The sequence below is a fragment of the Vitis vinifera genome, chromosome 1 (genome assembly GCF_030704535.1).
Source record: "Vitis vinifera cultivar Pinot Noir 40024 chromosome 1, ASM3070453v1".
Taxonomy (NCBI): domain Eukaryota; kingdom Viridiplantae; phylum Streptophyta; class Magnoliopsida; order Vitales; family Vitaceae; genus Vitis; species Vitis vinifera.
In genome coordinates, this window is record NC_081805.1 from 10,120,929 (window position 1) to 10,142,584 (window position 21,656).

Genomic DNA, 21,656 nt, shown 5'->3' on the forward strand with positions numbered 1-21,656 from the left:
CTAAAGTGGTCGGTAACCTCACCTCTCTAACGTTTGAAGGTGGTACCGAAGAAAATTGGAGTGACGTGACACACAAAGCTTTGGCCGCCAGAATTTTGGAAGCGTTAATGAGATTAGACTCCCTAAATGAATAGCCTCCAGTCCTTTTCTCTAGTTCGTTAAACAACTGTTTAACTTTAGCCACCCTCAATGATGGATGGAAACAACACACACCCGCAGCCTCTGCCTGGAGGGCGGAGGGCCCAATCTTAATTTCTTTAAACAAGACAAAAGGAGGAGCCTTTTAAGGCCTAAACTATTAAACTATTGGCCCAACCCCACAAAAGACAAGTTGGATATGGACAGCACAGGAGAACTTTATTTCTATACGGAATTATGGCAAGTGATTTTTTGCAAAGCTTTGGTGATTCCCACATCGGTCATCTTCTATTTGAAAAGACAATTTACAGCCTGTGATGAAATACTGGGAAAAAAAGACAGAAAAAGAAACAAAAACAAAAATCAGAGTCTGTGATCACATTTTCAGTTTTCCTAGTACTAAAAATTATAAACTGCATAAACCTGTACTTTATTTGCAGTAAGGAAAGCTGATAATCCTTCTGAAAAATCAACAAAAATCACTGAATAATAATATATATACTGTGATGTATGAACACAAAATCAACTCTCATACATCACACGTGTATGCGTATACCACTATCTAAAAATAAAAAATTAAAAAAAAATTAATTACAAAGCTCACAACATCAACAAACCAAATCCAACGGCCAAAAGGATCCCAAAACTCCACCGTGGAGCTGCAGTGTAGGCCCCGCTATTATTAGTGGTTTCGCTCTCCTGAGACGGCGACGTAGAGGAACCATTGTAATTGGGATTACTGCCGTACAATTCCTGAATCCCCTGAATGTCATCACTAGCAAGCTCCACCTTCTTTGTCCGTGAGGTGATCGTTGGGTACATGATCGCTTCTTCTACCGACGAGTGCCCTAACCCAAGCAGATGCCCAATCTCGTGAACCGCCACGGATTCCAGGTCGATCGCCGAAGATATAGACGATGTTGTGACGTCGCCTGTAGCTACCCAATTCTCCTCGCCGTCCAAGTGGAACCGTCCGTTCGTAGGAGAGAAGGCGTGTGCTAGGGTTCCCAATACTCCGTCGAAAGCCTCTCCGTCGCCGTGGTCTCCGGTGTAGAATGCAATCCTGAGATCGGCGGAGTAATACGAATCACTTTCCGTGAAAGTCAAGGGCGTTACTGCCGCCCACCGCTCAAATGCGCTTGTGAACACGGCCTTGACGGTGTCCGACAACTGATTGTCTGGCAGAAACCCGTACGTCAGATTACGCTTTGACTCCGGCCAGACAGGCTTGCCATCGAAGAAGCTGTAGTGACCGACGGTGTGGAAATGGCCGCTGGTCGACGGCGTGGATTTACCGGAATTCATGGAACTGGAGCCGTTTTCTATGTCAGCATTGCCGCATCTGGGACTCACAATCTGATTTAGGGTGGCTTCGTCGAGTTGTCCCGTGGTATTGAGATTGAAATTGAGTTGATAAGTCTTGAGAGCCTGTTCAAAAGCATCGTCGAAGTCATCAGTGTAGTTGGAATTGTGGATGTAGCCAAAGTAGTGGAAGTACTCTTTGAGCTTGGCTAAGCCGTCGGCTTTATCTCCAGCATGACACCCAGCGAACTTCTTGAATGCATCCCAGCCGCTCGTGGTGGCGTTGGGCGGTGACGACGGAGGCATAGATGGTGCATTTGGGAAGAAACGCGCAGAGACTGATGTCGTGAGAAGTGGAAGAAAAATTGCAGCACAGAGAACATGAAATCTCATGTTCGTTTGTTTGTGTGATGAAAGCATACAGAGAAAGAGGGGATGATTGGTTTGATAGAAAATTGGCTGAAAATTTCAAGGCCTGAGGGATGCGGACTTATCAAGGATTGGAGGTACTAGAAGGCCGGCAAGCGTCAGTGGCTGTTGATGCCTTGGTCAAATGATATCGTGTTGAAATTTCAGTTTGAATGTTTCGTCTGTTGGGTTTTACACGGGTGGGGAGGCATTATTTGTTAGACTATAGTTGATTTAATGTTCTGAGGCTGAGCAGAGAAGGGATTGGTAGAATAACGGTCAAAGTTGGGGGTTGAGCTGCTTTGGCTGCGCATCTCTCCCCATCTCTCTTGCGACGGCCTTCAAGTTTATGACTTACGAAGGCCCTATGTTGCCTGTCCTAATCTTTCGGTACCATCAAGAAACTACACAACTATAAAAGTCCCCGCCACAATAGAAAAGAGGAATCGTAATCAAATTGAATTGTTTATGGATGAGTTTTATAATAAGAGTACAAGAAGTCAATTGGAAAGATCAATGAAAAAAATTCAGCATAAGAAGTCAAAATTAATCCAATAGAATTTTCCATGATCATGGCTCCTTTCCTTTGAATGGTAGACCTGGTGCGGACTTGGGCCCATGAGGGAGCTCTGGGACTATGACACCATTGTGGTGCCCAGCAACCTCTTCGCTTCACGCGACAAAATTAGTGTTGTCCTCAAGGAATGGAAAAAGCAGAGAAGTTCCCATGATTCTCTGTGCATGGGGGGTTTTACCTTACACCAAATCACTCAGCTGTGGTAACGAAAGAGGTTAAACAGTTGAACCATCCTCTGGAATGTAGGGATGGTTTAGCCTGTTGTGAAACGGTGACCTGCTTTAAGATTCAACAGAATCCCAGATTCCCAGCTGTCTACTTTTATGCTCTACGGCTCTACTCCATCTGTGTACATGGAGATTTTGCAAAGACGTACAAGAATTTGAATGATTTGATTTCCTGTACGGACCGTTCCTTGTTCTACTGGTATTTTACTTTTTTTTGCCCTCTACTCGACAGGTGTTCATTTCCTTTTAGGCCAGACCATGCCAACAACCCAAAGAGCTACGTCATTTCATTTTAAAAGACTGAATAATTATAAGAATGACCAGGCTTTCCTGCTTGATGGTTTGCTGAATATAACATCGTTATTAATTTATTACATTACGGGTCTCACATGATATAATCAACTTATTAGAAAGCACTTCCACCAATTTCAAATACATAATCCGATACTTGCTTTTCAAGACTTAAAATTTGGCTTCTTTTAATTATTCAACTTAAATTAAAGCTATTATCTTTGACTCTCTTCAATGGAAGCTGACAGGTAGCTTCTTTACAATTCCGTTGACAGTTTGGCAAGTTGTAGGGCCGAAATTTGGGCAGTTTGTGGCCTTGTTTAGGTAACCGAATCAACTACCTCCTAACTTGGAAATATGTTGCCAGAGGAGAATTCTATTATATTGAACCGCTTCTTCTGTGCCATGAATGTGTGAACATTGAATTTGGGATCTGAGTAGGTGAAGTGTCCACCTCTTTCCCCGCAAAAATATTACGTGTAAAACTGTCTTAAACTTTTGTTTAGCTTTGGGTGGGAAACCAAGTCGTGAGAGATTAAAAAATAAATTTGGTCACATAGAGGGCTTTCTAACACATGTGGGCCTGTGGCTTTGTGATGCACTTCTTGTATGAAACATTCCCATAGAAAAAAAAAACAATTGACTTCCTTGTTATATGAGGTGGTAGGTAGGTAAATGTTTAATCAAGTTGGACACAATGTGATAATAATTGAAAACGTAAATGTTTTTGTGGACCTTTAAGTCCATTATCGATTATTTTATCTACCCCTAAAACATAATTGTCTCTCTTAAAACAATAAATAATTTATTTGTAATAATATTTAATTATTTTTTATCTCCATCTATATTAATTTGTACCAAAATTTTCTATCTTTTTCTTTTTATCTTAGTTTTTTTTTTTTTTTTTTATCTTAATTTCTTTTCAAGTCTTATCAATTTGGAAGTAGCTTTCAAAAAATGTTCTCAATTTCCTAGAAATGGGAAAGAGCAAAATGCCATTATTACACAAATGAACCCTCCTTTTGAGTCATTGTAAGTGGATGACTTTGTAGAGTAAGCTAAATTACATTCTGCAGATTCAACTAATGCGCTTCTTCAAAATGAAGCTTCCTTTATATGGTCATAAGATTCTAGAAGATTTCGTAGATGTCTAGACTTAACCACGATTAGGTAAGTCCTGGAGTTGTGTAAACTTATTTAGGTAATGTTTATGTACTATGTAAATATATTTACAAAACCCAAGCAAGTGTGGAAGGTTCTAAAATATCCTTCAGAACCATAGGATATTTTATCATCCTTTGGGTTTTAGTAAATAGATGAGACTCTTAACACCAGGAATGTAAAGTGGTGTAGCCTTCAAAACTTTCTTATACAATAAAAGTATTCATTCTTTTATACTCATTAACGGACCTTTTCGACACCTTTAGCTTCTAAATTGTTTATTAAAAGTTTTTAATTGTGATATCTCACATCGGATATGAGAAAAAATTATTAAAATTATATAAATATGAATTCCTCTTAATTATGTAAACGTATTTTAAAGTTATGAAGATCATTTTTGACACATCGATATGGGAGTCTGTTTAACCTCATAATCTTATAAAACACAACTAAGATATTATATTTATATAAGAAGTGTTTGTAATATTTCACGTCAAATAGAAGAGAAAATTATTGAAATTATATAAACATGAATTTCATAAAACACAACTAAGATGTCATATCTACATGAGAAGTATTTGTAATATATATCTCACATCAGATAGAAGAAAAAAGTTATTAAAATTATATAAGTATGAGCTCTTTTTAACCATGTAAACGCGTTTTAAAGTCATGAAACTCTTTAGGTCTAAAACAAACAATATTTATATGATTGGATGCAGATTAACAAAATTATCTAAAAATGGCTAAATAGGTTATTTCGATTTTTAAGTCCAAAATTTTGATTTTATTTTCTCAATTTCTTTAATATTAAAATAAAATCCGATCACATGATAGAAAAATGATATTAATGGAAAACCACTCATAGAATATATTATAAATTATATAAATATATATATATATTTTTTTAAATCATGAACCTAATAAATTTTTGGGCAAATCCATTAATTTGGAAAAACAAGTAAACAAATTTACCTATATTAAATGATACCTTCTCTTGAGGATTTTACACTAACCAACACACATTTGTCTCATGTGCATGATCCAACATTAAGCAACTAAACTTGTTTGAAGTTGTAAACAAGTTAACCAAATATCTTAACAAGAAATTATATTTTCATACAAAATCCATAATTTCAATTATGAGAAATCTCTCAAAAATATTACTATTAAAATAAACTACTAATGACAAAAATATGTTAGATTAAGCTAATCTCATAACTTAAGAAATGAATGGATTTCTCAAACCCTTTCAACATCCCTCCTTGCTAGAATTGAGTGTACTTAAAAATATGTAAATAAAATGAGTAAACTCAAAAGCCAATAAGAAATAAAGGTTAAATACATTTAATTTTCAAAAATGAAATAGAAATACTTAGTAATATGAATCCATTCATATAAAATAAGTATACATTATATGTGCTCTTTTAGAACAATCTCAAACCATATTTCATAATCAAGATTATAAAAATGCTCATTATGATGGTACTTACCTAAATATACGGTAATGGAACTTATAGAAGTCATTAGCCTCAAATGTGTCATTGAAAGTGTCAAATAACTCATATTATCATTAATACATTCCCATACCAAATCAAACAAGAGGTAATTATAAGGAGAGACCTTCACCATGAACATGGTATATTGACCGATATTAGTCAACATCTCATTTGTTTGTCTTGCTTTTCCATCAACTAATTTGATTGTCAGAAAGGAGTCGATTTAAGCGACCCAACCTAACCTTTGTTCTCTCTATTTCTATGTTGAATTAGTCGATAGGTGACACTTGGATCCAAACTATTAGGAGGTGGATGAAATAAGTATCAATTTAATTTTTTTCGGATTTACTAAATTGGGGAATGATTGAGCACCTATGGGGGATATTTAAGTATGATAGGCAGAATGATAAACTTCAACTACATAAGCCTAATGTTATCACAACACCATTCCGACAATAAAACCAACAATACCAACAAAGGGACATTCAAACGTAATATGAAAATTTTATTTTAAATAAAGCAAAAAATCACGGAGAATTTTTCTTTTATTATTAACAAGGGGAATAGGATTGCCTCACTATGCTTCTATGGGATGCAATTATATATGAACACGTTGAGTAGGAAAAACCATCAACTTATTCCACCAATACAAGGGAGAAATACGAGGATTTTTCCGAAGAGAAAACTCCAGTGAATTGAGAAATCAACCAGCCAGCTCCATGGCAAAGGAAGAAAGCAAAAGCGCTCCTTCTCCACCAATTTTGATCTCATAGTAACAGCACGCACAACGTACTCATAAATTATGGTGGAAAACAAAAAAGGATATACCTCTTCAAATTTTATGCTCTCCTTTAGATGAAGAAAATTATTAAGAAATGGGGGAAATAGAAATGAATCTAAATTTTCTTTTTGATTTATCAAGATATATATAGGAATATCAAATATAATGATAATCATTTAAAAATTTAAGACTTTGATTTTGGAACATTTGACGAAATGTGAGAAAAAAATGGAGAGAAAAAGTATAAAATAAGGAAATATAATAAAAAATTAATATATATACATATATAAATTTAATATTAATAAATTTTTCTATATGTTATTTTAAACTTATTTCACTTCTTTTAACTCTTCTCTATCTAAAGTTAAATAATTTATATTCATATTTTTCATAGTAAAACAAAAAATAAAAAATGTTTTTCATATTTTTTCTTTACTTAGTACATTCCTTGGAATCAGATACCACATAAATATTTTCAATTTTTTTATTATTTATATACAAGAGAAAAGAATAAAAATAAATTTGAAGAAGCATGTAAGAAAATTTTATTAAGTTTAAAACAATTTTTTTTTTTTTTTTTTACTTTTCTTTCATTTTCTTTTTCTTCTTTACTTTTTTTTCTTTGTAATTTATCCTTATTTTAGGTTCTTGGAAAGTTTGAGAAAAAAATATAAGAAAAATAAAATAGAGAAAAAATAAAGAAAATAAAAAATAAATTTAAAGTTAATAAATTTTTTATATATTCTGATTGAAACTTATTTCACTTATTTTTCATCTTCTATATAAAAAAGATTTTATAAATATTTTTTTAAGTAAAGTAAAGAACTATTATTATTATTATTATTATTATTATTATTATTATTATTATGGCTTAGTTCAATAATGATATTATGGTAGTTATGTAATTTGTTAATTGTTTTACAAATGTCATACCAACTCCATACACGGTATTGGAAATGACAATCACTAAGGGAAATGAAGCAAAAGACAAATGTGCCTACCTACTAATCGTAACGCTAGCATCACAAAGTTGTGTTCAATCACCCTTCAATTAGTAAAATAAAGTCGTTGTATTTCTAGACTTTACATATTTTTTGTCAAACATTGTTCAGGCTGCCCAGCAAATCACTGACGACTCATTGAAGGAGACATGTAAATGGAAAAATATATTCCCTCCTCTCTCATTTGTCAAACTTTATGGCCTGGCCTTCTTCTAGATGGTTACATAATCTGATTTCATCTACTAGAAGCCTAAAAAGGAAATGGAAAAGGAAAAATTTTCAACATTTGAAATCTTACCAATGTTTAAGAATTTACTAATATTCAAAAGAATAGGCATGTTTGTGTTTGTATTAATACAATGAATCCATTAATTTTATGTTTATGTTTATGATTAGTATATTTAATAATCCATACTATATAAAATAGCGAAATGTTTGTCGATTTTTTTCTTATGATGCCCTTACCATCTCACTTATATATGCTTGTGTCCTATCATTAAACTATATCATTTTTTTCAGCAATAGTGATGTTTGTTCCTTCTTTCAATTCCTTTTCCACATCCCAATCCCACCTATCTTCCAATCTTGATATATTCTCCTCATGAAAATAAGTGTTATTAAAGTATTGTTGATTCTCTATAAAAATCACATTCATAGTGATATAATGCTTCTTTATAGGAGAGTGATGACACTTGTAACCTTTCTTTGTGGGGTACCCTAAGAACGCAATCTTCACAGCTCTAGGATCCAACTTTCCATGTAATTGGTCATGGATATGGACATATGATACACATCCGAAGACCTGTGGTGATAATGTGCCTCCTTGAAAGTTAGGAAATAGTATCATGAGTTTCTTCATAGGTGCTTGGTTTTCTAGGACTTATGTCAGCATTGTATTGATAAGGTATGCAATTGTTAGTATAACATCACTTTAGTATCATTTTGACACTTTCATTTGAAATAAAAGATGATGAGAATCAACAAGCATTCAAGGATCCATTGCATGTTCCAGTTGGGCCTATTACTAAAGCAAGATCCAAGAAGATCAAAGAAGCAACACTTAATGAGCTAATTCAAGAAATTTGGGTTAATTCTAACGCAGGACATTCCAAGTTTGGCCCAAAGGAATATGAAGGTGTAATAAATTCAATCCAAGCTATTGAGGGCTATAATCTGTCTTGATTGGGCGTGATTTATGGTGTGGATTAATGAATGATTGACTTTCCAATTCCATATCAATTAATATACATTTTTCATATTCTAGAGCTTCTAATTTCAGGCCAAATCTACCTTAATTTTAGGTTTTTATTATTTAGAACGTTTTTTTAGCTATTTTCCTATTTTGGATCTATTAATTTCAGACCAAATCAACTTTTATTTAGGGTTTTAATATTTAGTAAGTTTTTTTTTCATGACATATAAATAGCATGCACTCATTGTAATAGGGGATCGTTTTGATTGAATAAAAAATCAGAAAAGGTAAGGTTTTGCTCTTCTTTTGGTTCTTCAAGAACTGTGAACTTATCAGAGATTCTTCCTTGTGGAGTTCAAACTTTATACCTTCGGTTCGTGATTCCATTGTAATCATTGGGTCAAGGTCTGTTACTAATACTTTTGGTTTGCGTTTCACTTATAAACGTTGGGTCAGGGTTCTATCAAAAATCTGTATTTTAGCTTTCTTGGGCAATTATTCCAATACTGTTCGTTGGGTCTCAAAACGTGTCAATTGAGGTTCACATCAAAAGAGCATGAGCTTCCTCTAGAAAAATGCCTATTTTTTCTTTCAACCACTTCATTTTGTTGTGGGGTATTAACACATATTAACTCATGTAGAATGTCTTCATTCCTCAAGTAATTTATCAATTCCTAATTGAAATATTCTTTTCCATTATCAGATCTCGGTGTTTGAATTTTTGCTCCAAACTAAGCGTTAACAATTTTTAGCCCCAAAAAAAATTAAGGGCACTTCAACCTTGGACTTCATGAGATAAACCCAAGTGGTCTTAGTTAGTATAATTGTCTATGAAAGTAACAAATCAATTAACACTAGAAATATTGATAACACGGAATGGACTCCAAATATCTTAATGAATTAAACTAAATATGTTACATGTTACACGTTCACACAACTCTAAAGTGGTCCAACACCTTGACCAAGTCCTCCATCAGATCATCTCACTTCCTTACAGTTTAGGAACATATTCCACAAACCACTGATAATGGTGGCAAATGGAAAACAACGTGGTTTGATGGGAAGCCACAACTTTATATATCAGTTTTGGTCCCGAACTTGTCTCTCTGTTGTTTTCTTCGGTAATACACCATCTCAAAAGAGAGATCAAAGCTTGGAAAATCAAAGATCTGCAACAACTAGTTAGTTCAAAATTCAGAAACAATGGTTGGAGGTAAGTAGCTGATCCTAAATCTTTTCAAATTTGATTCATATGGCAAAAGTTTCATATACTTTGGATTAAAAGTATTCAATGTATTTTTACATTTGGTATCAGAGCCACGAATCTTACCTCTATTTTGGTATTGATTTTTTATGAGATACTTTGTTACATTTTCCGATCTCTTAAATCACTGCATAAATTGAAATACCTTGCTTACTACCGGGAACATAAAAAAACAAAAAAAAAACCCACCTGCCAAATGTGTTTTCTTCATTGACCAGAAAGTAAGAGATAACAGCATATTCCACCATAATGCTCAAAAGTCTAATTCTTAACAAACCCACTCAAATTCAACCCAACAAACAACTTTTTCCGTTGACCCAATAGTGGGATTTCATGAAACTTGTTGGTGCGCTCAAGCACATCGGTCTTGGCCTTGGAATGCCAAGAACGATACTAGCGGAGCAGCTTCTCCTAGGCGATTCTTACCACTTTCTGGCGGTCTTTGGTTGGTTCTGAAGTCTCTTGAGGGTTGGTAGACAGCGCCAGAAACTTGGGAATTAATTTCGGATGAGGAATGTTGGGGATTGAAAACCTATTCCAAGAAACGTCGCACTTCCATCGATGCTCTCCGCACTAGCTGTGACATCGGTCGACGTCAAGGAATACCCCAATTCCTATGTCTTCATCATCGACATGTCAGGGCTGAAGTCCGGTGACATCAAGGTGCAAATGGGGGACAACAATGTGCTGGTGATCAACGCATAAAAGAAGTGTTGCGCTTAGTTTCTATGTGGTATTGCCTAGTGATGCAGGCGGTCGGAGGGCACCACATGTGGCAAGGGCTCTTCCTACCTATGTGATGCAGGTGGTCCAAGGCTTGGACTACTGTCGGTGCTACCGATAAAGAAGCAGTCTATGCTGGTGGCGGAAAAATAGGATCATGGGTTCGATGTAGGTGATATTAAGATGTTGAACCTAGAGAGAGATTGGGTTTCCAGTGAAGCCCACTAAAGTCTTAGGCCATGAGATAAATGAAAAATTGGGCCATGGATAAATGTGAAAGTTGGGCCAGTTTAGGCCCTTATGGCTCGGTTTGAAATATTTTTGTTGGGCTTGGAATTGGATTGTGTTTTTATTTTGGCGTGGGCACCCAATCACAATCTGAAATCACTTTTACTTAAAAAAAAATAAAAAATTAAATTAATTAAATTATTATGTTATTTTTATACATGCAAATTAAATTATTTTATGCTAATTTGTATATTGTATGTATAAATTTGTAGCTTTAATTGCATGCAATTGTTGCCTAAATTTGTGTTAGATAACTTAAAGTTATAACATATAGTTTTAATGTCTAGTGAATCATATAATTTTAAATAATTAAGGAATAGCCACAACATCCTTAATTAAGTAGATAAGGATCACATAATGGACATTAACTGTAATTAATTATATAAATATAATGATTTTACCCCATAAGGATTTCATTATGTTTATATAATTAATTAGGATAAAATGTTAAAATCAATTTTTCCTAATTTACCCACAAGAGTTAGGAAGAATTAATTTAATGGTTTATCACAAAACTTATAGATAAAAGATATCAAACTATATTCATAATAAATTTTATAAATTCAGTAAAATAGTTTGATAAAATCTATCATAAAGATAATGAATTTGATTGAATTAAAGATTTAGCCCACAAGTAATTTTTAATAAAATTAGATTCATTTTTAAGTATGTTTTACATTGGTAAAACATGAATTTATTTAAAGCCTCAAATATTAATAAGATTGTAATCTTTTTGTGTAGTTTTACCTAGCATATTTGATATTCGTTGTGAGGCTCCCGAACTCAAGGGAGATAACTTTAAATTATGGAAGGAAAGAGTTCTTTTTCAATTAGGGTGCATGGAGATAGACTATGCCATAAGGAAATATGAACCACATAAGATCATTGATACCAGCATACTTGATGAAATTCTATTGTACGAACGTTGGGAGAAATCTAATCGCCTTAGCGTGATGTATATTAAGACAAAAAATAGTGTTGGTATACATGGCTCAATCGAGCAGCATGAGAATGTCCGCGAATTGCTAAAGGCTATTGACAAGCAATTCATCGCTTCAGATAAAGCCTTGGCAAGAACCCTAATTAAGAAGTTCACATCCCTGAAGCTCACCGGTATAAAAGGTGTACACAAACACATCATGGAAATGAGGGACATAGTGGCTCAATTGAAGAAACTTGAGGTAGAAATGTCTAAATCCTTCTTGGTGCACTTAATCCTTAACACTCTTCCGCCTCAGTATGGACCTTTCAAAATCTCTTACAATACTCATAAGGATAAGTGGTCTATCAATAAATTGATGACCATGTGTGTTCAAGAAAAATGAAGGTTAATGATGGAGCAAGGAGAAAGTGTCATGTTGGTGACATAAAAGAAATGAAAGAAAGGAAAATCTTAAGCCAGTCATAAAGGGAAGCAACAAATTCCTCCCAAATCTGACATTAAGAAAGACGAAAAAGTGTTTCTTCTATAAAAAGAAATAACACGTGAAGAAGAAATGTCTGAAATTCCATAAATGGCTTGAAAAGAAAGGTAATCCTACCTCATTTGTTTGTTATGAATCTAATATGGTTAACGTAAATACCAACACATGGTCGATTGATTCTGGATCTACAATCCACATTTCAAATTCCTTGCAGGGTATGCAAAACCTAAGGAAACCAATGAGTAGTAAGCAATTCATCTTATTCGGAAACAAGATGGGCTCGCATGTAAAGGCAATAGGGACATGTTATTTAACTTTAAATGGTGGTTTTGTTTTGGAATTTCAAATGGCCTTTTATGTACCAAGTTTCTCACGAAACTTGATTTCAGTTTCTAAACTTGTACCGTTTAGATATTCCTTTCATTTTTCAGAAACATCTTTCAATTTGACTTATAAATCTGATTGTGTTGGGAATGGTATTTTGTTTGATGGTCTTTATCGCATATTCTTACAAAATGATATCACTTATAATTCATTACATGTCCAAACTGACATTAAAAGATGTGTTGTAAATGATGATTCATCTACATTATGGCACCGAAAATTAGGTCATATCTCCATAGATAGAATCAAAAGGTTGGTAAATGATAGGGTACTTAGTACTCTAAATTTTACTGACTTTGAGACTTGTGTGGACTGCATTAAGGGTAAGCAGACCAATAAGTCAAAGAGAGGTGCTATTAAGAGTTCCACCATATTAGAGATCATACATACTGATATAAGTAGTCTAGACATGGACTCTCATGGTCATAAATATTTCATCTCTTTCATAGATGATTTCTCACGATACATGTATCTCTACATACTTTACAACAAAAATGAAGTATTAGATGCCTTCGAAGTTTTCAAGGCAGAAGTAGAGAAACAATGTCGTAAACAAATTAATATCATGAAATCAAATAGAGGTGGAGAAAATTATGGTAGATACTTGGAAGATGGACAAGCACCTGGGCCATTTGTGAAGTTTCTTCAAGAGCATGTGATTATTGCCCAATACACCATGCTTGATTCTCTAAACCAAAATGGTGTAGCAGAAAGAAGAAACCGAACTTTATTGGACATGGTAAGGAGTATGCTGAGCAACTCAAAACTTCCTAGACTCTTGTAGATTGAAACACTTAAGACGGTAGTGTATATATTAAACCGAGTTCCAACCAAGGTTGTCCCAAAGTCGCCATTTGAGTTATGAAAATGTTGGAAATCGAGTTTGCGACATATGTGCGTTTGGGGATGCTCGTTTGAAGTGAGAATTTATAATCCACAAGAGAATAAACTGGACCCAAGGACTATAAGTGGGTATTTCATTGGATATGCTAAAAAATCTAAGGGGTACAGATTTTATTGTCCATCTCACAACACTAGGATTATGGAATCAAGAAATGCTAAATTTCTTGAATATGACTTGGTCAGTGGGAGCAATCAATTCAGAAACATAGCTTTTGATATTGATCATACAGAGTCTCAACTTTCCACTTCAAATGATAGATTGTTTGTTGTTCATAACACCCCTCAAGTTCAAATGGGTGCAGAACAAACAATTGTTGAAGTTCAACTAGTCATTGAAGTTCCACAAGCTGTTGGCAACATTTCAGTAGATCAAGTCGATCAGGAGTTGCCTGACACTTTGAACAACAAGTTGAACCTCATACTTCCCTAGAAGATAATGGTGCAACCTTAAGAAGGTCTACTCAAACTAAGAGGTTAGCAATTCCTAGTGATTATGTAGTGTATCTATAAGAATCTGACTATAATATAAGAGCCGAAAATGATCCCAAATTTTTTTCACAAGCCATGAGTTGCAAAAAATCATAATTGTCGTACAAAGCCATGAAGAATGAGATGAGTTCCATGAGGTGCAACGATGTTTGGGACCTTATTGAGTTGCCTAATGGTGCAAAAGTCATTGGTTGTAAATGAGTTTTTAAGACAAAGAAAGACTCATTAGGCAACATTGAGAAATACAAGGTCAAACTTGTTGCAAAGGGGTTCACTCAGAAAGAAGGAATCGATTACACAGAAACTATTTCTCCTATATCTAAGAAAGATTCCTTATGCATTATATTGGCATTAATAGCCCACTTTGATTTGGAATTGCAACAAATGGATGTGAAAACTGTATTTCTTAATGGAAAACTAGAGGAAGAGGTTTACATTAAACAACCTAAAGGATTCCCCTCTAGTGATGGTGAGCAATTGGTTTGCAAGCTTAAGAAATCTATATATGGTTTAAAACAAGCATCCCGCCAATGGTATTTAAAATTCCATAACATAATTTCTTCATTTGGTTTTGTAGAAAATGTTATAGATCAATGCATATACCTTAAGGTTAGTGGGAGTAAAGTTTGTTTTCTTGTTTTATACATGGATGACATCTTACTTGCAACCAATGATAAGGGTTTACTTCATGAGGTGAAACAATTCCTCTCTAAAAATTTTGACATGAAGGATATGGGTGAGGCATCTTATGTCATTGGCATTAAGATTCATAGAGACAGATTTCAAGGTATCTTAGGTCTGTCTCAAGAAACCTATATCAATAAAGTTCTAGAAAGATTTCGGATGAAGGATTGTTCACCTAGTGTTTCCCCTATAGTGAAGGGTGATCTATTCAATCTGAACCAATGCTCGAAAAACGATCTTAAGAATGAACAGATGAAGAACATTCTATATGCTTTTGCAGTTGGAAGTCTAATGTATGCTCAGGTCTGCACAAGGCCTGACATTGCATTTGCTGTTAGAATGTTAGGACGATATCAGAGTAACCCAGGTTTGGACCATTGGAGAGCTGCAAAGAAAGTGATGAGATATCGAACCAAAGATTATAAGTTTATGTACAGACGAACAAGCAATTTAGAGGTTGTTGGCTACTCAAATTCAAACTTTGCTGGTTGTGTTGATTCGCGTAAAGTAACATCTGGATGCATTTCTATATTGGCGGGTGGAGCTATATCTTGGAGGAGCATTAAGCAGACTTTGACTACTACTTCTACTATGAAAGTTGAGTTCATATCTTGTTTTGAGGCTACTTTGCATGGTGTATAGCTTAAAAGTTTTATATCCGGGCTTAGAATTATGGATTCAATATCTAGGCCATTGAGTATATATTGCGACAATTCAGTTGTTGTCTTTATGGCAAAGAACAATAAAAATGGAAGCCGAAGCAAAGCACATCGACATTAAGTATCTAGTCATAAGAGAACGTGTTAAAAAAAGAAAATGGTTATTGAGCACATTAGCACTAAATTGATGATCGCTTATCCTTTGACTAAGGGTATGCCACCGTTGAAATTCAAGGATCATATAGTGAACATGTAACTTAGTTCCTTTATGTAGTTTCTATTGTATAAACTCTTATTATGATGTTTTCTCATATTGATGTGCACCTTTATTTAATTTTGAGAAAATTTAACTTTATTGGACCAAGAATGTACATAGGGTTTATTATCTCCATAACATTATACTTCGATTGAACCGTTGCCCACCATCGAGGCCAACTTGCCCTTTGATAGATAGTTTGCACCAATATATCTATATTGTATATATTAAAAGTTATCATATAAACAAAATATTAAAACAATACTTAAAAATAAATTAATTATAATTATTTTATAATTAAATGAAAAAAGTTCATTTAATTGATTAACAAAAATATAAAAATTATCATGATAATTGTCTTTATAGTGTTTTTAATATCATTAATATATTAATTAAATATTAAAAAATTATACATTTATCATCATTTATTTTATATCATTTAATACAATTGAATTAAATGTATCATAATTTTAATATTAAATATATTTAAAAATTAAACATATTATAATCAAATATCACAATATTATTATCGAATAATATTTGATGTGATATAATAATTAATGTACACTTATAAAATATCAATTTCTTCAACAAAACAACTTTAAAATATCTATTATACTTTTAATTTCATATTTAAGAGTTTTTTTCTTACATTTTTATAAGTTGTGATTAATTTTAAGTCCACCAATATTTTGTGTTAAAATATCCACAAATATATTTCTAATATATTTTGTATATCCGTAAAATCGAAATACTGATATATTCACAATTACTGATATTTTCATCCTTGCTTTCAACATATAATTTTAGTATTAAATTCTCAACACCAAAATCCAGACTTTTTTGGCATTGGAGGAATTCTCATACATGCTTCTTAAAATATTTAGAAATTAAAATTATATACAAACAAATAAAAATATTTATTCAAAATTTTCAAAATATATAAGTATATATGCCATATGGAAATCTCAACTTTCTATGTGAATAATGATCAATTATTATATCATATAAAAGGATTCTTGTGTATTAACAACTAGAATATAAAATATTTTAAAATATCATCTCTAACACAAGAATATTAAGTATAAATACCATAAAGGTTACTATGCCTTTATGCAACCCAAAATTTCACTTCTATATCCAGATATTTCTACCAATGACTTTGCATAGCTTTGAACTATAAGAGTTCAAAAAATTATCAATTACTTACCTATTTTGTATAACTTGATATATAAAATATTAATCTTTCAATAATGTGTAAATATTATATATGTTTGTTATCATAGTTTCAAGCCATGAAATATTTTTCTTATAACTTTTTATTATATGAATTTTATAAAGTTATACAAAATTGTTGGTTAACAATTTTGTTCTCAATCGTTTTTTGCTATAAGAAAATGCATAGTAACGACTTTGACATATCCTTTACTAGTACAAAGAACATTAATTTTCTCATTGTCATAATTTCAAGTTATGAATAATAATAATTATATAGACTCTAACTATATGAAAATTATTTATTAATTTACTAACTTTTTTTGCATAGCTTTGACTATTGATTAAAATTTGAATAATGTTATAGTAATATAAAGTGATTGACAATTATGTTGTGATACAACTTCTTATTATAAAACATAATTAGAAATTGTCTCTATAGTTTCTGGCTACAGAGTTGCTAATTGATAATTTTGTTTTGTCTAACTTTTAGTTATGCATAAGAATTAGATATGTTATGCATAGCTTCTTGTTATGTAGTAACTATCAATAGATAATATCTCCATAACTTCTAATTATATAACAAATTAGAAATTGTCTCTATAACTTTTGGCTACAAAGTTGTTAATTGACAATTTTGTTTTACATAGCTTCTAGTTATATAAAAAAAATAGAAAGGATTAAATACATTTTATCCTCTTAATCTTTAACATATTTTATACTTTGCTCATCAAATTTGTTAAAGAGCAATACTTAACCCTACAATTACAGAACTTTCATAAAATTATAAAAGGATTTCTTTTTCTTTTTTTTCACACTTTGATTCAAACGATGGATTGAACTTGGGGGTAAAATCAACATTAAATTGGTAGCCTTAAAGTGGGATTTTTCAAATGTCTTCAAAATATGACAACTAGAAGTTTTGATTTTTAATTTTATAAAGATGTTTGTATATTTATTCATGATTTTTGGATGCAACTTTGAAATATGACAACTTTAAACTTAGATAACAAGTATTTTTCTTTACATTTCAGGCCTTATTTTTTTTTTATTTAACATGTTATTCATTGACTTTTTAATAAATTTAAGGGGTAAAATGTTGTTCTTTGACAGATTTAAGGGGTAAAGAGTTGAGCTTTGAATATGAGGGGGCAAACTATAAAACACACGAAAGGTTGAGGGATAAAGTGTATTTAACCCAACTAGAAATTGTGTGTAAAGCTTTTACCCATGAAATAATTATCAATAGAGATTGTTTTCGCAACTTTTATTTATGAAAAAATTTTCTATATAGTTTTTTGCCATTAAAAAAATTAAAATATCAATGATTACACATATTTTCATTATTATTATTATTGTTATTATGATCATCATCACCATCATCATTATTATTATTTTAAAAAATAATCACTTTTCTTAACCAAACATATTTTCAAGAAAGGAAAAACAAAAAATAAAAACTGAATGAAAATAGAAAAGTAAAACTAAAAAAATATTTTTCTAACCAAACACAACCTAATTATTAAAATTAATTTTTGAAATATTAAAGTATTGATATTCTACATTTAAAAAATTACTATAATAATTTTAATTATATTTATTAATATAATAAAATATCATTGCAAAATATATTTTATATATGTAAATATTATTTATTGATTAATGTCATATTATGAATTATTAGTATATTATATTATTTTATACATTATTTGAATTCATTAAATTATTTGTAAAATGTTTAAAGGAAATAACTCTCAAATTACTATTATTTTAATAATGAATATATATAGAAAACTCACAAATTTAATTTAAATTATTTTATTAAATATGATAAAAAATAATAATAATTTATAAAAATTTTATGCATTTTAAAAAATAAAATTCAATTTTTATAATAACTTATTCATTTTTGAAGTTTTATTTCTTCTAGCCAACTTCACCTATACCATATGCTGGCATGGTTTTAACATTTATATTAATGACTTAACTTTAACATTTTTATTAAAAAAAAAAAAAAAAAGTCATTCAATGACACCAATTTAAAGGATATGATATGAACTTAATTAATAATTAAAATTAATTTCTAAATATTAAATAATCTAATATCTAAGTTACAATAATAAACAATTTAATTAAAAATGATTAAATAAATATTTAAATGATTATAAAAAACAAATACATTAAAGTGAAATATTTGAAAATAATTATACATGGATGCAACTTTACCTACTCCAATGACAAAGCTAGGAAAGAGAGGGGCGTGCAACTTCACCAACTCTAATGACAAAGGTAGGAAATAGTGGGGTGGGGGAAGTGAAGGGGAAATATAAGAATATATTTCAACCTTGGCATGGATGAAGCGACTTGTCATGTAGTGTAATAATGAATGAGTGTTTTTCCCTTTTCTTTGGTAAGGAGTTCAAAATGAATAATACTAATTAGAGATTATTCTTTCTCAATCCAACGGTTGAGGTTGATTTTCAACCATTCAATCCAACCGTAAAGATGGGATGTAAGTAGAGAACAAAAATTGAGTACCATATTCAATTCAATGAGACATTCTTAACTCAACAACGAAACTTCATGGGCTTAATTGCTTACTTCAACTGATGGCCTTCCCAATAGCCTCATTCCATTCCATTCCATTCCAAACCACTCTCTCAATTCTTAACCACTAAGGATCTAGGTGCCACGTATGATAAAATGTCAAATAAAATAATCCTTTTTATGATTTCCATTCCAAATTTCATATTCTCATTCTCCATAAAAACCTAATTAATAATAATGACAGCAAGATTGTCATCATTATTATTATTATCGTTTCAGATTATGCCTTGGAGACAGGTGGATGGAGCGTGGGGACAAAAGCCTTGTGAAAATGCTTCATTGACAAACGAGTCTCGAAGATTCTAGATTTTACTTGTCCCACAAACCATTGACGGAAAATTTTCAACGTTGTCGAGTATTTTAAGTCTATGTTATAGTTAGTCTTAGTTAATTTATGATAGTTGGGCGGTTGCGGCGGAAGGGGCAAACTTCCAAGACGCGTGATTCAGACGGCAGAGCAACAGCACCATTCCTCGACAACGGAAGCCCATATCCATTCTTATTTCTTAAAATTAGAAAATTAGCCCCGGACACGGCGTCACCAGAGCTACTTTTCTCCTTCTTACATATATAAAAAAAACACCCAACTCCACCTTCATCTCACAGATTCATCTAAGCTCCCTCTCTCTCTCTCTCTCTCTCTCTCTCAGAAGACATTCTCTTGACATCTTTGCAAAGTAATTCAAGAGCAGGTAAAAGATGGAGAGAAACGGCTCCTCATGGGCTGAACAATGGGACAACAACCCTGAGAAAGAGACGGGCGGTGGCGATGGTGGTAGGAAAGCCAAATACTCCAAGAAATTAGGAGAGGGCTTTGCTAAGACCAAAGCTGCTGCTTCAACTGGAATGAAGAAAGTTAAGGGAGGGGCTTCTGTGGGGCTCCACTGGATCAAAGACAAGTATCACAAGACCACCAACAAGCAGTAAACCCCTTTTCTATGGAAGCCACAGCTCCTCTCATATGATCTCCCCATATTTGTATTCTATTATACAACAATTTTTTCTTGATTTTATTACCGATTACTATTATTTTGGCGTTCGAAAATTTCTGTGGATTTTGATGTATATTGTTTTATGAGGCTTTCAAGTTCTTCGTGTAAATTCCTTTGTTTATGAGTAAAGTTCATTCATGGGTATATTTTGAGTAATTTGAATCACCTTTACCTTTAATCAGTCTTCCCCTTCATATTCTATTTTTCCAGTCAGATCAAGGGATTGTCTTTTCTTGTTTGCGTTTGGCAGAAATTAAAAGAGATTGATAAACGATATAGCTGTCATCTATAGTCGATTAAAAAGAATGGCATGCTGTTTTAGAAGGTTAGTACTCAATGGAAAAGTCATCTGGGCAAGCCAGCCATTTTTCTTCCAAAGGAAAACCAACTGATCATGAGAGTTACGTCAGGACGCAGGAAGCAGGAAGCATGCCCACCATGGGTTGAGTTAGTCAATCCCATTTTTTTGTCTCGTGAAATATGTGGGCATTGAAATGGTCAACGAAGAATATGAACAGAAAATATAGTGAGTTGGTATTGCAGGTTTTTATTTCATCTTATTTTAATGCCTTATTTCAAAGACTCTGAGCAATTCATTAGAGCTTTGGTCATCTTCCTCGTTATTTTAACTTCATATCCAGCGCCATACTTGATCTTAGACTGTTTTATCATCATATTATGTCGGGGGCGGCACCACTAAACTTGCTCAAAAAAGGTTTGCTACAAAACGGAATCCCCACCACTCCATTCTGTTTTAAAAATTGTTGTTATATATTTTATAAAACAAAAAATATATTTAAAAGTTTAAAATGTTAGTTCACATATCTTTTATATTTTTGAATTTTATTTTAAATAATTTTTATTTATAAAATTTTATTTTCAATTATTTTTTCACTCTTCCCATGTTGCCCAAGCGAATGCATTTTTCTGACCCTTACTCTTTAAATGCTTCCCACGCATGGCATGCGCGTGGGCTTCAATTCTACACAATGTCTGAATTGTACAGGCCACGTCATATGGGCATGACCCATGAGTGGAAACGTTTCCTTTTCAAAGAAAATAAGAATAAATAGCGAAATTAGATATTCTTCATATTTTTTTAATTATTTATTTTAAATTTATTTATAAAAAAAAAAAAATAGTTTCTTTTTTAAAGAATAAAAAATTAATTTCAAGGGAAATTCTCAAACT

At 32.3% G+C, this 21,656-nt stretch overlaps 3 protein-coding genes across 3 annotated transcripts; 2 read left to right on the forward strand and 1 right to left on the reverse strand.

Moving 5' to 3' along the window:
- Positions 1–547: 547 nt before the first annotated feature.
- LOC100255347 (metalloendoproteinase 5-MMP) lies at positions 548–2,871 on the reverse strand. Its single transcript, XM_002267262.5, has one exon. The coding sequence runs from the start codon at positions 1,858–1,860 to the stop codon at positions 739–741; it is 1,122 nt and encodes a 373-aa protein (XP_002267298.2). The 5' UTR covers positions 1,861–2,871; the 3' UTR covers positions 548–738.
- Positions 2,872–11,691: 8,820 nt separating this feature from the next.
- On the forward strand, positions 11,692–15,378 carry LOC132253747 (secreted RxLR effector protein 161-like). Its single transcript, XM_059736674.1, has 2 exons — positions 11,692–11,965; positions 15,017–15,378. The coding sequence occupies exons 1-2, from the start codon at positions 11,692–11,694 to the stop codon at positions 15,376–15,378; spliced, it is 636 nt and encodes a 211-aa protein (XP_059592657.1).
- Positions 15,379–20,056: 4,678 nt separating this feature from the next.
- LOC100262187 (uncharacterized) lies at positions 20,057–20,609 on the forward strand. The gene has a single exon (XM_003631242.4). The coding sequence runs from the start codon at positions 20,173–20,175 to the stop codon at positions 20,398–20,400; it is 228 nt and encodes a 75-aa protein (XP_003631290.1). The 5' UTR covers positions 20,057–20,172; the 3' UTR covers positions 20,401–20,609.
- Positions 20,610–21,656: the final 1,047 nt, after the last annotated feature.